Below are 16,906 nucleotides of genomic sequence, written 5' to 3'. Positions count from 1 at the left end.
TCAGGTAAAACATTCACCTCTTTGCATGACAAAGATAAAAACTGAGAAAAAAAATCCTTATCAGCCACTCCAGACAGACTCTTTAGATGCAGTTATTAGAATAATCTTGTTGTGAATTACAGACTGTAATACTTTTCACACAGACATTTACAGACCAACTGATGTTGAGAGCCAACACATTCTGTAACAACAGACTTCACAGGTCTATATTTGTCATGTAGTCAACAAAACATCAAAGAACAAGAAAAAATGCCCATCACCATTTCCTTCAGGCTAAAGTCAGTCTGACCAACAGTGCACAACTCAAAGATTATCAGCAAAGAAGGTGGAACCATCAAATGTTTTCCATTTGTGCTTGAAAAAAAAATGCAAATTCCTGATTAATTTTCTCTCCATCAACTAATCAATAAGCCTAATTATTGCAGCCTTATTAAACACATAATGTTAAAGTTTTTTTAATCATTAATGCTAAAACTAATAATCAGTTTCTTTATAAAACAGTCAGTTATAGATTTTCTATTTTGATCAGTGGCCATCACAAGTTCCGATTTCCAGGAGCCCAGTGGAATTTGAGAATATGTACAAATATATATATATGAACAAACTTTTGGTATATTTTGATTTATTTTAAAAATACTTTCACTGTTGTTGTTTGTCTATCAAGAGAATTGAATCATTGTGGCCTAAATTAAAATAAGGATAAGTAGAGGGAGGCCGGTCAAAACTGACTCTACAAACAGTACTACATGCAATGAGACGATCTGCCAAGGTAATTGCGCAGTGTGTCTTAAACCTTGAAGGGAGGAACAAATCAGGTCCAACGTCAGCCCTATTATCCTCCTTTGTGTGCCAGACGGCCAGGTGTGTTTCACTGTAGTGCGGCACTCTGTCTCCGTCCTCATATTTGTTCTTGGTCCCTTTGGTCAACTGACTGATGGATGGATGGTTCGTGTACGGTGTCAGGCTCATAAATCACCTGTTACTGTGGCAAAGTGGCACCCAGCATCCATTAATGGCGGACCTGGCTGCCGTCCACTCTGAAGTTAGTACACTTCACTCCGTAGACAGCTGTGTGATTTATCAAGAAAGCGAAGGAGCCAGGTTACCAGTGGGGCATTAACAACATGCATGTGTTGTTATAAATATTTTACTTAAACACTGGCTCGCTGCCGTAACAGGTGGTCACTGGATATTTTAGGCAAAATGATTTCCTTCACTGGAAACCTTTGCATTTGTTTGACCTTTTATTTACTCTATTTACATGTATAAAATTGACTTTATCAAACAGCCAAGTCACCCAAATTACCAAAAAAGTGCATTTCTTCACATACTTCTTCTGGGTTGTTTTAATTTGTCAAGGTTTGAGATATCTGCATCTCAGATTTCTGTCCCCTCTCCCCCTAAACAACTGATGTGCTGTTTGTGCTATTCATAGCGTTGAAAACTAAAGCGGCAAAAGCTTTCATTGGAACTACTTTCTACTAAATAAATCCGTTGTGTGGATTATCCAGAGTAGCCGGGACATTGTTTTTTTGGAAACAAATTGCTGTTGAATTTCTTTTAAATTCTGTGAGCACCACAGCTCTGCATTTAGAAATTCCACTCAACTCCATTGTTGAGGGTTGGCAGCAGCAGCAGCAGCCTCAGTTATGGATTTCTAAAAACCTGTTTACGTAAAAGCAAAACTCTGGACATGGCTAGACACGAGTGGGGTGAGAGAGAAAATACATATTTTGGTAATTTGGTTGAAACAACCCCCTTGAATTAATTTCAAATCAAAGTAAAGATAAGCTACTTTATGCTGACTAAAACTTGAGTGATTTGATTAACCATTTCAGTACTGACCAACAGACATTCCCTGATCACAGTATTTCCTGCTTTTAAATCTACAGCATATCGAGACATAGATATCTAGATTTCCTTGTTAAAAAATGTCTTTTGTGCTCTTGACTATTGGGCTGTCATAAAATTAAGTTTGGCTCTGGGGACTTTTGGGTTAGGGTTGATGGGCATTTTCTAGAATATTTGTGACGTTTATAGACTTAACAGTGGATAAATTAATTGAAATAGTAACAGACTAATCAATAATATTTGTTCTTGAATACAGAACTGAACAGTGTTGTTGTCACAGGAACAATGGCTCAATATGACCGTTTAATACATGTGGCACTTTACTATGACAATAGTATAATTATGTTTAACATATTTTTATGTTCTATCTTAAAATAAAGACTGTACAAAGGCGAGAGATAAAGGAAATGGGACTTGTGTGTTCTGTGATTTTGAGCAGGGGTGATGGATAACATCATTACTCTAATGTTGATACTTGACATGAAAGAATAAATACATATCTGTGAGATGAGGTTAAAGGGACAATAGGTGAGGTGTGTGTGTCAGCGTTATTATCACTTTATCCCCTGTCTTTAAAGATGTTGCGGCAGCAGCGTCCCCCTCCTCTCCTATCTTGTACCCAGCACTCGCACATGGAGTTAATCCCACCTCACTCATTTTAATGGGACAGTTTCCATTCCCTGGACCAAATCACATTGTTTTCACAGGCAGCGTGTCTACTGGTCGAGTACGGCTATCACACTTGTATTTTTTTCTCCAGTCACACCTCCTTGATTCTAAACATGACAGTCTTACTCACAATATTAATTTGACATCAGCATTGTTATTTTCCTTATCTTTTTCTATTAGGCAGGGTTCAATAATAAAAATGTCATCACAACTATTAAGAATTGACAAATTATGACATTTATGGCTCATACAATTTATTTCCACACACAAAGAACATTCGTCCTCGCCGCCCCCTGAACATCCTAAGCTGGAGATCACTGCTGAGGCTGACTTACATGGTGGGATGCATTTATTTGAGTAGGATTTTGTGTCTTTGATTCAAAATACAGGCTTGTGTTGGTGGCTGTAAAAGAAAATGTGTTTGATTCTTTTCCCACAGTACACAGTGAAACACACTCATGAGTATAAAACATGCAAATAAAATGAAAAACGGTGCTTTGATTTAAAACACTGGCAGCCACTGTTGATCAATATAGATGTTGGGTTGAGTCATCACTCTCACTGTGTGTATGCTCTTTAATATAGTAAGTGAAAATTAATTTCAACCCATGTCTGTGTCTGCCAGGCTGTGTCAGATGCTGTTAATATTCCAGGGCGTCCTACAGGAACAAAAGACCTCTAAATACACTTCTCACTGTTCTTGTCTGTCTGGATGTCTAGCTTAGTTTCACTGACATGGCTACTTGTTTGATATTTTCTGCTCTGAGTTTATAAACGTGTCTTCAGGCTAGCTGTAAAAAGCACAGTGCACTGACAGACAGAGATGCAGATAGACTGACAGGGACCCGTGTTTCTCCCCTGACCTTTAATCCACTTGGCGAGCAGCAGCTCTGATGCATGATTAATCATCTGTTTAGGAGTGTGCACACACATAATAATGCAGTGCACATATGTATGCCCTTTTGAAGCTCTCGGTTATGTTTTGCTGGTGATAAAAGAGGAATTCATTGTTCTTTTGTGTGTTTTTTTTTTTTTTGAGTTGTTTATTGCTCACTTCTATTTACATGATGACTAACTGACGCTGAACATCCTCCATCCCCCGTCTCCCTCTCCCCCCTCCCTTACCTCTCTTTGTATCTGTCCTCCAGCTGGTCGGTGGACAGTTTGACCTGGAGATGAACTTCATCATCCAGGAGCCGGAGAGCATCATGTGCATGGTTGAGCTGTTGGACAAGTGTGAGCCCACCTGTCAGGCCGAGGTCTGGAGCATCTTCACCGCCATCCTCAAGAAGAGTGTCCGCAACCTGCAGGCGTGCACTGACGTGGAGCTCATCCAGCTGGTGCTGCAGCGTATATCCACCACTGACAGTATGATCGCAGGTACTGACAAGCATACCTTGTTCAAAAAGTCTTCTCTTGATTTACTTTGCATTGGAGGCATACGACACAGTGTTTTCTGTTGTGTTACCAAACCAATCCCCCATGACAGCAAGCTTTGCTGAGTTGTGCTTGACCAAGACAAATCACTGAGTCCCCATCACCTTTTGACCGCTGTGTGGAGAGGGAGCAAGCAAACGCATGAATTCCAACTTCACGAATCAGTGATCAGAATCACAAATAAAATAACTAACTCTACAATTTTCCTATCCAGCCTTCTTTTAATTGCAATACCCTCATGGTTTCATCCTCCAGTGTTGCATACACTGATGTATTACACTGAGCGAGGACACAATCATCCTGTACAGTCTCCCCTGAGTCTCAGTCTAGTCTGTTGCCCATCTGCAAATTACTACAAATTAATCCTACAGTGTTCGGCTCAGTGAACTTTTGCCAGCCAGAACAGCGCTGGCCTAGAGGGTTTGTGCAGTCAAGCAAGGGTGATATAGCCCAGCAGTAACTAGGCGGCTGAAGGGAATGGTTATAGTAATGTTCACCACACTACAAATCATAGTCTATTAACTCGTTAATAAAGTCTTTCAGAAGCATGTAACATTTTTTTATTGATTGATATTTACAGATTAAAATTCTTCTTAGATTAATCTTTTTTTTTTTTTTTTATTTTTTTTTTTTTTATGTTTAAGCTCAACAACTTCCTGTTTGTTGCAGATTTTTACATGTCTCTTCCTCTCTTCATATAATTTGTCTGAAACACTGAAACACTGATTGTGAAGTGCAGAGCCAAACAGCAGAGTTTTCATGCTGATTTGGAAAAAGACCAGCCAGATAATACTTATCTTTATATTTGGAGGGCTAAATCAAGGCTAGTGCATGTACACTCTAGTCATAGATCTGTCAGTCTATGCTTCATCATTAGTCAGTAATAACTAATGAAAGAGGCTGCACAGTAGCTGGGACTCCCAGAGTGTCCTCTCTATTTTAAGTCTCCTGTTTTTTTAACTTGGGTCCTGCTCACCCTACTTTTCTTTTAAATATGTTCTGGTGGCTGTGGCTTCACTGCAATATTTAGTTAAGAAAACCGCTACTTAAAATTGTAATAATTCTGAGGTTGGATGATACTATCCACAAAGTTTTCTTGGCGCTTCCTTTCACTTTTAGAGTAAATTATTGTATCGTATCAGCCTCTTTAACCCAGTATGTTTCTGTGTTTAATCCCTGCCCTCTGCTATGTGTCTGTCTTGCAGACCTACTTGTGGACATGCTGGGTGTGCTTGCCAGCTACAGCATCACAGTGAAAGAGCTGAAGCTTTTCTTCAGCAAACTACAAGGGGAGGAAGGCCAGTGGGTGAGTCAGAGTCATGCCACGCCGATCCGTCTTTGTCGTCTGGGACCTGCATGAGGAATGTGCTAGCAACACTTCAACTGCTGCCGTCCCGCAGGCCAATGCCCTCATCATAGACAAGATAAATCATGTGAAACCAGACTTCTACTCCATAGTGTTCCTGCATCCAGAGCAGCACTACATTATTGATATTAGGGGGTCCATGAGATTATGCATGAGTTTCTAAATTTACGTTACTGTTTTCACTCTATATTTACTATAACATTAAAACAATATGAGCCAAAAGACGTAGCATTTGCACAGTTGTGGAACATGAGAAATAGACTGCCTGAGCTGAATGCAGCTATAAGAGAGTAGTCGCTGTGAATTTAAGATGTATGATACCTTAACAGAAGATAAGTTACTACATCCAGACAGAACCAGTGGCTCAGAGGGAGAGGCAGATGAAGCGAGAAAGAAAAGGAGAGTAACCCATTGATCACTGACGCTAATCAAGTTGTCAAGGAAATAGGGCAAGTTGATTTTATGCTTCTAAATTTCACCTCACCCTCCCACTTTCAAGCAGCTCTTACCACTGCTCCGCATTTTGTTTTTGTGAAATATCCGGGGAGACAGGGTGGATGGGATGAGTGCAGAACTTCAACTATGAAGTGCCATAGTACTGAACGCAATAAACTACAACCATGTTGAAAAATGTAAAAAAAAAAAAAAAAAAAAATCTGTTTTAACTCATATTGATCTGACTATTAAAATTCTGTGTGTTAGAGCAACATATTTTAAATGGGTGTACTTTGCAGTACAAAGTGCTTGTATAATGTGATCATGAGTAAAGTCTTCTGCTCAGTAAATCTCTTTGGATGTCAAAGTCTAATGAGTCTGAGGGGTAAATTTAGAACAATCAAAAACAAAGTTTCACCTGCTTTTAATAATTTGTGGCTGCATGTAGGAACTTTTGTGTGTGTGTGTTTGTGTGTGTGTGCCTGTTTGGACATTAATACCACATTATCAGTTGCCTAAAATGATCCCTGTGCATTTGTGTTTTTTCCTCAGCCTCGTCATGCAGTGAAGCTTTTGTCAGTGCTGAAGTACATGGCTCACAGAAACGGTCCTGACTCCTTCTTCAGCTTTCCAGGGAAAAATGCAGCTGTGAGTACAGTGCCACTGCACTACCAACTAAAACAACACACCCATCCACTCCCTAACTGTGTTTATGCAAAGATGATGAGCTAACAAGAGTTGAGAGTAAAGAATGGACTGCATAGTGTTTTCAGTGTTTCACTATATGGACAGAAAAATCTATTTGGCTTCAGCTTATAAAGAATATTTCATAAAAAAATACTAATGAGAGGGAGAAAGACAGGACTTCAGATACTGCATGGTGATCTCTCCTGAATCCCTTTCATAATACGTACTTTCTGAGCTGCTTTCCACTGAGCCAGCCATTCACTGACCCATATAATTTTGCCTCATTGATAAGCTTTACACATTCTCTTAGTTATTTTCTAGTCTGCCATTACGACTCAGACCCTCTTCACACCTCAAAGACTTCTGCACTCTTTCTGAAATGTTGTGAAGAATGTAGAAATGGAGCTGTGTCTAACAGCATGCTTTCTGATGAAACAGTATGTGTGTTTGCATGTGCTCTTTAAGTCTGCATAGTTAATGTGTGTCTGACTAAATTACTCATGTTGGGGCAGTTCAGCTTTGGACTATTCAAATCGTGCTTTGAGGACTTGGGTTTTACCTTGCCTGCTCATTATTTCATTCAAAACTTCTCCTTGTTCCTTTTCATTAGTATAAGGGAAAATTCGGCTGCAACCTTGTCTCCTTTCCTGTCTTTTTATAGATGCACAATGTGTTAATTTAGACAAACTTTCGATGAGGTTTTGGTTAAGAGTAGTAAGTGTGATACAGACACATTACAGGATAAGAGCTTATTTAGCGCATTTTTGACTATCAGAAACAATTTAAAGTTTCAGCTCTTTTTAAGTGTGTTGCGCTCTCCTGTTCTCGTGTTCGTTGCACTGAAACTTTACAAAAGCATTGTTTTGCTCATGCATGATTTACCACATTCATTGAGAGATGCGCTTGTTTTTCCTCTTCCTGCCGCAGAGCATGTTGTAGCATGCCAGTATGTTCATTTCAGGAGGATTTTCGCATACCTTAGTACATCACAATGACTCTTCGATCAGTCATTAGTTGTAAACAACTAAGTCACTAAGTCTTTGGACTAATGTCTTTAGGAGTTATCTGTTTGTAGGAACAAAGGACAAATGAACAGTTGTAACATGAAGATGAATTAACTTTTCATTACATTAAGTGCCCATCTTACAGGACGTTTTTCCTCCCTCTGTGTAAAAATGTTCCCCATTTAATGTCCCAGTAGTTTATGCAAGGCCCTTTACATTGTGTGTGTGTGTGTGTGTGTGTGTGTGTGTGTGTGTGTGTGTGTGTGTGTGTGTGTGTGTGTGTGTGTGTGTGTGTGTGTGTGTGTGTGTGTGTGTGTGTGTGTGTGTGTGTGTGTGTGTGTGTGTGTGTGTGTGTGTGGGTGGTTGCCAGCTTCTGTATGTAACCTTCCTTTGCTGTGGTGATGGTGTTTTTATGCGTACAGAAGTCTGCCTTGTGGGTTTGGGTCTGATTTGGTTCATCTGAACTCTGTTAGAACTCCTCTGTGTCTGACAGCATAGTGTTTGAAAAGTGCACATGCACCTTCCTCTTCCTGTGTTGCCCCGCTAATGAGAGAGGAAGGCCTGGGAGCACATTATGCGTGCACACACACACACACACACACACACACATACACACACACACACACACACACACACACACACACACACACACACACACACATGCACACAAAGATTATATTTTTATAATAGTTTTCTAACTTTTCCTTAGAGGCCATGATTGCTTCATATTTGTTTGCTTAAACCTTTTTTGTGGGCTATTGACATGACTGACCTACTATACTAGTTAATTAGGTGCTGTTTATTTTAAAAGGCTCACTGCATCTAGTCAATACAAAGGTAGCCATATATACATCTGTGACTTCCTGTTTTCTACTGTCATTTCTCTCCTAACAGGCGATAGCTCTGCCTCCCATAGCGAAATGGCCATACCAGAATGGGTTTACATTCCACACGTGGCTCCGCATGGATCCTCTCAACAACATCAATGTAGACAAAGACAAGCCTTACCTGTACTGGTAGGTAACATAGGAACGATATACCTCTGTTATTTGACCAGTGAACCTAAACCTTTGCCCTTTTTTTGGCATTTAAATGTTACATTTTGTTTGAACATGCTATATATGTAAGAAAATGCTTAAGGAAGTAGTGCACATTGTACTGTAATGAAAGATGAAAGGTGGTGTTGCACAGCTGGATAATATTGAAGTTATGTTTTTAAGTGTTAACATCCCCACTGAAATGTGTTTGAAGCCCAAAGCTGTACTGCAAATGTCTCTAGCCTCACAGATGAAAAAACAGTTGTGCGCCCCCCCCATCTTTCCTGTCTCCTCATTCTTTGCTTCCTCTCTGAGGAGCAAGTAAATCAAGCCTCCTGCTCATCTTATTTTCAACCAAAAATGTATTTCTGTCAGAAATCTAATTTATACAGCAGGGATCTGTTTTGGCTTCTGTGAAAGTGATAACCAAGCCGGGCAGCCAACGAGCTGCTTGAGAGAATCTGTAATAAAAGCTCCTCTGCCCTTTTTAAAAAGAGATTAATTCACTAAATCACATGCAGGGGCCCCATCTCGCCGGGACGCAGAGAATGATGGGAATAGTCTGTGAAGTTGAGAAATTATTGTTTGCTATCTTTATCCTTTTGAGACCCTTTTAAAGTGTTTACATGATAAATTAAATACTATAACCCACGTTGCCCTTGAATGTAGTCTGCATGAAAGTGAGCAGCCTCGAGCAAAAACTAAAGCTGTGTGTTTTGTGCTCTCCCTTTATTTCCTTCTTTTCAGTTTCCGCACCAGCAAAGGCCTAGGTTACTCTGCGCACTTTGTGGGCGGCTGTTTGATAGTGACCTCATTAAAATCCAAGGGAAAAGGATTCCAGCACTGTGTAAAGTACGACTTCAAACCACAGAAGGTACAAAAGGAAGACAACACAAAACAGAATACAAGCTCTGGTTTGGTAACCCGGGCAAACCAAATATTCATGGTCATAAGAAGACAAATCCTAGAAATTTCTCTGTAAATAGATCATTGAAATCATACGTCAGCACACACATAATCAGTCTCACACACACACACACACACACACACACACACACACACACACACACACACACACACACACACACACACACACACACACACACAATAAATCTAGACCTTGCTCTATGAAAAAAAACTGTCACATCTCACTTTACTCTGGGGAAAAGCAAAACTAGAAGAAGCAGGAATGAGGGCGCTGGGAGAGAGGGATTATCCGGTACTCTCAGTCCCTCCCAGGCGCAGTACACAGTGAAGACCATTGCAGTCAGAGAGAGCCTTTGCCTGTGGACAATTTGAAACTTCCTCCTTCCCCTGGGCATGAAGGCATCACCTTACCTCAACAAGCCTCATGAGGACTCAGAGGACTCATTTTAGTTGATTTTTTTTCACTCTATTTTTAATGCATGTTCCTCCATGTCCGGAGGTAACCATAATAACCTATTTCACTGTGGTAACAGTAGTCTGAGGCTGAGGAGAAAACTAGAAACCGAAGTAGGTGGGATTGTAGCTTGAGGGGACTGAGTCCTGAAATGTGATGGAATGAGGCTAATTAAACAGCTTATACTCGAAGGCTGACTTATTGACATCTAGTTGTGTGTGTGATTGATACTCCATATGTACTGTTGCAGTTTCCAGTGTGAGAGCATGCTTCTTGTTGTTGCAGTGGTACATGGTGACTCTTGTTCACATCTACAACCGATGGAAGAACAGTGAAATTAGCTGCTATGTGAACGGGGAACTGGCTTCCTTTGGAGACATCGCCTGGTTTGTCAACACCAGTGACGTGAGTAGCAGCAATTTGAACACGTTCTGACACCACAACCACCTGTAATATTTCATTGTTAAACAAAATCTAATTGAAAAATGGTTATGGGGTAGAAGGTGTGTGTTCACATACGGGTTGGAACAGGTTTTCTGTCGAATATCAATTTCAAAACCACATATTGCTGCAGGAGTTTGTACCAGAACCGAAAAGCAAAGCCTCCGCTTCATGCCCTCCTCACTCACAGATATATCTAATCTCAGTCTTTGCTGTCAGAGGGCTCGGGGGTGAAACCATTCTCTCCATCTTTTAGCATGGATAGCACAGTGGAAAATGACTACATACACAGACTGCACCTCTCTCACATCACCATATGAACTCTCTCACAGTCCCCAGGATTGCTTTCTGTCATGCTGAGATATGAGGTTTCTTAAATCAAATTTTGTTCAGGACTGAAAATGCCTCCACAGTGTGCTATAATCCTCTAGATGTGTCAGTATGTCAGAAAGCAAATTAGCTTCTTGATTGAGACGTGGCCTCATCATTTTCAACACTTCTGCTTATGCCTCACTGACCATGACACGAGGAAGATGGGACGTTATCATGTTAGCCACAGTATGCTCATAGTTTGAGGCTGTTGCCATTTATAGCAAGTGTTGACACGAATGTGCCTTTTCCCTCTGTTCTTTCTTGTTATTTTTGGTCTTGTTTGTCCTTCCTTCTTATTTTACTTCCTTATTTCCTTCCTTCTGCCTTCCCTCCTTTCTTTCTTTCTTTTCATCTATATCTGTGTTTTTGTTGTCCCCCCCACTACTACAGACATTTGACAAGTGTTTCCTGGGATCGTCAGAGACGGCAGATGCCAACCGTGTGTTCTGTGGACAGATGGGGGCAGTTTACCTGTTTGGAGAGGCTCTCAGTGCTGCTCAGATCCTGGCCATCTATCAGCTGGGTCCAGGTTACCAGGTCGGAAAGAACACAGCATGAGGCATTTGTGCAATAGTACCATTTAACAGAGACGCATAACAGTTTACACGAGCAGATTAAGTATGCTGAAAATCAACTGAAATTCGTAATAATTTTCAATTTGCGTTTTCCATGTATTATTTTAATATCTTGGAGCATTGTAAAATACAGACATTGACACATTTTCTGTAGTGGCTGATGAGAAGTATTATTCAACTTGTGTGCTGTCTTCCACTACCTCTTTCTCTCTCCTCTTCGACGTCTTCCTACCCAGGGCACATTCAAGTACAAGGCTGAGAGTGACCTGCTGTTTGCGGAGCATCATAAGACATTACTGTATGATGGCAAGCTGTCCTCGAGTATCGCCTTCACATACAACCCTCGCGCCACAGATGCTCAGCTCTGCCTTGAGTCCTCCCCCAAGGACAACGCCTCCATTTTCGTCCATTCACCCCACGCGCTCATGCTGCAGGTAAGATGCCTTTGATGTAACATTGTGCTTGTAATAGCAAGTGATAGCCCTTCCCATTGGAGTTGATATTGCTGGAATTGCCATTACTTAACTTTAAGCTGAAGCCACAACGCTGCACCAACTTTAAAGCAATGTCAGTGCAGATTCATTCACCACCTGCATACTTGCTCCTTCCCTCCCACTGTGCCGTATGTACCACTCTTTACTCTTCCTTTCTTCCTGCGCAATAATGAAAGTGGCCCAGTTGGCATCTTTTCATTTTAATAGCCTCATGAGGGCAGAGGTGCAAATGTGTTGAGCAAGCCAGACTGCTGCAGCTGCTGAAAAATGCCATCCTGGTGCTCTAATTGTGGAATTAGCTTTCTATGGGACTGAGATTTAGTTTGGAACTATATACATGTAATGGTGCATTTATCCTGTGAAAAGTAGGAGGTGAACTTTCTGGAGGTTTTCCATACGCTGCTTAGAAATACATACACCCACACTACACAATACTGTTCCTTCACTCACTTTGAGTTGTCTTTTCTAAAACACTAATTGAGTTTTCTCTCATGCCCTCTCATCAAAGACAATGCTTTGTTTCCTTTGTGAGGGAGGCTTTACTGCCACACAAACATATGCTCCTTCCACCACACAAACACACACATGCAATGTGAAATATGAATGACTATGTGACCTATATTTTCAGCTTTGCTATGCCATGCTCAAAAATTCCAATCCTATAGAGAGGGAAAACTTTTGCCAAGCCACCGTTGCTGTCGCAACAGACAACACTGACACCAGCTTGGGCACCACATTACCAGACATTAAAAGACAATATTTTCCTCTTTGTCAGTATTTTTTTTTTAAATCATTAGTGAACAAAAAAAACAAACACTAAGGCTTCATACTTGGGTTTTGAGATCCTGAGTTGTGTTCACCCTCTCAAGTATTTTGCCAAGGAAAAAACTATGGTGTAAGTTTAGACTACATGGGAACAGGGACAACTACAGGTTGTAGCTGATAAAAGCATACTGTAAAGTCTTGTCGTTTTGTTTGCTTCTGACTTATGTAACTATGCAGCTACTTTCAAATTCTGTCAGCACACAGTTGCTAACTTTGTGCTCATCACTGTGGTTGTCAGAGCAAATATCTGTGTGACCCACATACAAATGCTGACCATGTATGTGTGAAATGTGGCCATGTGTGTTTGTTTCTGTAGGACGTGAAGGCTGTGGTGACTCACTCAGTCCAGAGTGGAATACACTCTATTGGAGGCGTGCAGGTCCTCTTCCCTCTGTTTGCACAGCTGGATTATTGCCAGCCTTCCAGCCATGAGCTGGACACCTCTGTCTGGTAAACACACACACACACACACACACACACACACACACACACACACACTGAACAATCTGTAGTTCTGGATTTTGTTCGGTATCATTGAGCCATTGTGATGCTATATAACATACAGACTGTAAATAATAAGGCTGCTAGTTTAATGGCTATAAAGCGGGACAACAGCCAGTTATGCTGCATAACCATTAACATTTAACTAATCTTATTATCATAAGTTTATTGTTTCTGATGCAATTAATTGAATTAGTTATATATCGCAAGCCACTTCTGAAATTAAATACTGAAAATGAGACAATTTGAAGGATACATTATTTACTTTATTTTTAAAATGACACTGGACCAACCATCACTGTATCCTCAGGTAAATGATAAGTTTGATCTTAATGGTGAATGGAACTTATCTACTTATCTAAAGTAAGTTCTGTTATGTTAAGCTAACATGAAGGTTCATGATATCAGTACTCAAACAACCCACACGGCTTGTCGTTTAAGATTTTTAAGATTTTTCCCAGATTTGAGTCCAGTACCACGGGCTCTACAGACTTTCTGATGCTGAGCATGAAAGCTGTGAGGCCATCTTATATGTATACTGCAGTGTTGTTGTATTTGCTCCCCTCAAGGTGATGCTAGCTAGAATCTGTTCTCCCAGTCGCGTCTCCCACAATGGAGACACGACACCCTCATTCAATCACATTTCATGTAGGATATGCCCTTCACAGTCAGGGCCTTGTCAGCAGCTTACATAGATTATTGTCACTGTCTAACTCACTGTCTCATTCTCTCTTTGTCTCTGTCTGTCCGTCTGTGTCTCTGTTGGTCTGTCTCTGTCTCATCTGTCTGTCTTGTCTCTCAGCTGCACTTTGCTGTCCTTTGTGATGGAGCTCTTGAAGAACTCAGTGGCTATGCAAGAGCAGGTCCTGGCCTGCAAAGGCTTTCTCGTCATTGGCTACACTTTGGAGAAGGTGAGACAAACACAAATTGGTTCAGATAACAAAGAAATACACAAGAGAGCCATCCTCCTGTACCAGTAGCTGCACTCATAATGAACCCAGCACAAATAATAAGGCTGATCTTGAGTCCCTCAACGCCACAAACACACTAACACAGGCACACACCAACACTTAATATAAGACAGACTGTTTTCCCTCAGCTGTATTTAGAGGTCACAGCTGGCTTGTGTGCTTGTTAGGCAGGAGGGGAGTGCCTACACATCTTTCTGTGCACGTGTCCTCTCCCTCCCCTCTCTGTGTTATACCTCATTCACCACTTGCTTTTTTTCCCTGACTCCTTTCACTGACACATTATCTTCCCCTTTTCTCACCTCATATTTTGACTCTTTGTGCCTCCCTGTCTCCCTGTCTGTGCTGCAGTCTTCCAAGGTGCATGTGACGCGGCCCGTCCTGGAGATTGTGTTGGCCTTTTCGAGATACCTTAGCAACCTGCAGAATGGCATCTTGCTGCTCAAGCAGCTGTGTGACCACATTCTGTTCAACCCTGCCATCTGGATCCATGCCCCTGCCAAGGTAACAGGAATACACACTTTCACAGAAGCACATTATTCTACCTTTAGTTCCATTTTTAAAAAATGGAGATAAGCAGCGTGTGTGTTCTATGTAGATAGAACACACACAGACCTGCACAGTCATAATTACCTTCTCCTGTCCTGTATGTTTCTGCCCTACTTCTTCTTTTCCAGTGTTTCAGAGTTCAGCTCACAGTTCAAGGTTATCCCTTCATCTTTGACTCAGTGACTATTTAAATGAGAGTGGCTTGCCTACAACCCTTATGGGCTTAGAAGCCTCCACTTTCCTCTCCAAGGAGCAAAAAGCTAGGACACACTAAAACTGGATTATTCCACTCAAACTATCAAGTGTGCGTGTGTAATGTGCATTTTCCTGTGTGCTCTGTCTTTTGCAGGTGCAACTGACACTATACACTTACCTGGCGACAGAGTTCATCAGCACAGTGACCATCTACAACGCCATTCGCAGGGTGGGCACTGTGCTCCAGGTCATGCATACACTGAAATTCTACTACTGGGTTGGCAACCCACAGGACCGCAGTGGGGTCATCCCCAAAGGCCTTGGTGAGATATATTTTATATATACTATACTACATATTTTGTATATATACTGCATACTTCCCATTCTGAGACCACTTTCCCATTCAATTTATTGGGAGCGTGGTCTCAGACTTTTGGACCTCACTGAAGATGTATATAATGTTCTGTAATTCAGTAATGGCACTTTACTCTTGTATGGTGTCACTACTCCTCATCTTGCATTGTATCTGCATGTAAAGGCAGATTTCACATCCACACACGCCTGTACACAGAAACATGGAATCACATATAGAAACACAGACTATACTAATATTCACAACTTCTCACTGCAAGTTCTTCAAATCATCTACACATTAAGAAAAAAAAAAAAAAGAAGGAATTTTTTTTTTTTTTTTTTTAATAAATTTGGCTCCTGCTCAGCTGCTCATTCATTAGGTATTATCAACATCATCAGCCATTGTTTGTTTATTTGATTTTTCAGATGGTCCGAGGCCAAACCAGAAGGAGATCCTGTCTCTGCGAGCCTTTCTGTTGTTGTTTGTCAAACAGCTCATAATGAAAGTAAGTCCAGGTCCCAGAACCCCCCCCCCCCCACCCCCCACTCCTAAAAAAAAGTCTTGATTCACTTTAGAAAGTGGCACATTTGGATGCCAAAGTTATGTGCACTAGTGGTTCCGTTAGCGATATGTGTAAAATATGTGTTGTTGCTGGTGCTTTCTGATTGCAGTTGGATTGTTTACATACATAATGCACTATGCTTGAGAGCATGCAGTTAACACTGTGCTGTTAATAATGTATATGTGGAGACTGTAGATATTTTTTTGTTAATCAAAAGGTTATTCAATCTCAATAACACTTTTAACAATCTGATCATTTCTTGCTTTAACAATGGTTTTCTCTATAGAGAGCAACATCTTGACTGGATACTAATGAGATTTTTATGCTTTGATGTGATTTTTGGTTGTACCACTACTTGTGTATTGCTTGATTTTGTCATGCCTCATTTCTTCAGGTTAGAAGGAAATGAATGATGAATGATGAATGTGCTTCCCTGTTTGCTCATCATATTCACATTACTTGGGATTGTTTTTATTTTTTTTTTCTTGTGTTTAAAATAACTTTCCAAAGCATTGAATCTACCATATTTTAAAAAGTCGCCATTAGTTTAATTTACTGTTTGTCACCTTCACTCCCAAAGCAAGTGTAATAGCTTCACACAGATGTGATTAGCCTTCATGTACAGTCAGGGGGTAGTGGTATGTAGAGAGTAAAACATATTGACTCTTGTGAAACAACTGTGAATTAATCTGTCATTGTATTCCAGGATCATGGAGTCAAAGAGGACGAGCTACAGAGCATCCTCAACTACCTCCTTACCATGCATGAGGTAGGCATGCACGCCGTTATTCATGCAGCAGATATCTCGCCACCAGATGGCGACATGACACCACAGAACTGCACTCTGTCCTCCCACCATCTGATGTGCAGAGCAAGAGCAAACAGTTCCTGTTGCTAAAGGCAGCATTTCTGTTCCTCGTTATTTTTCCACGTCTGCCAGTTAGATGTCCTGACAGAGGTGGTTTTGTTTACAGTGGAGTGACGCATAACAAATGAATCAGTCAGATCAGTCAGTAACACAGTGAACCTTGTAAGAATAAAGGGTGATTACAGAACTGCCTGGAAAAGCCAGCCACATGTAGAAGCCCTTCATTTTATAGAGCACATACTGTAATTCAGATGCTTGTGATGGACTCCAGTATTTCTACTGGATTTTTACTACCTTCTCTCATTACTGCTGCTACTGCCACTAATATACAAAG

At 40.9% G+C, this 16,906-nt stretch overlaps 1 protein-coding gene across 1 annotated transcript in view; it reads left to right on the top strand.

Annotated features, from left to right (window-relative positions):
• The window catches only part of lrba (LPS responsive beige-like anchor protein), a 196,000-nt gene that overhangs the window by 20,966 nt on the left and 158,128 nt on the right, over positions 1-16,906 (top strand). Inside the window, exons 2-15 of the mRNA XM_056371486.1 lie at positions 3,669-3,900; positions 5,163-5,263; positions 6,311-6,406; positions 8,344-8,465; positions 9,234-9,360; positions 10,153-10,272; positions 11,071-11,217; positions 11,492-11,689; positions 12,891-13,024; positions 13,878-13,986; positions 14,395-14,547; positions 14,942-15,110; positions 15,568-15,647; positions 16,411-16,473. Coding sequence (XP_056227461.1) covers positions 3,669-3,900; positions 5,163-5,263; positions 6,311-6,406; positions 8,344-8,465; positions 9,234-9,360; positions 10,153-10,272; positions 11,071-11,217; positions 11,492-11,689; positions 12,891-13,024; positions 13,878-13,986; positions 14,395-14,547; positions 14,942-15,110; positions 15,568-15,647; positions 16,411-16,473 — 1,851 coding nt within the window. The remainder of the gene's footprint in view (positions 1-3,668; positions 3,901-5,162; positions 5,264-6,310; positions 6,407-8,343; positions 8,466-9,233; positions 9,361-10,152; positions 10,273-11,070; positions 11,218-11,491; positions 11,690-12,890; positions 13,025-13,877; positions 13,987-14,394; positions 14,548-14,941; positions 15,111-15,567; positions 15,648-16,410; positions 16,474-16,906) is intronic.

The sequence above is a fragment of the Seriola aureovittata genome, chromosome 3, assembly GCF_021018895.1.
Source record: "Seriola aureovittata isolate HTS-2021-v1 ecotype China chromosome 3, ASM2101889v1, whole genome shotgun sequence".
Lineage (NCBI taxonomy): Eukaryota > Metazoa > Chordata > Actinopteri > Carangiformes > Carangidae > Seriola > Seriola aureovittata.
The sequence above is the reverse complement of the archived record's forward strand: the minus strand, read 5'-3'. Positions and strand labels throughout refer to the sequence as shown.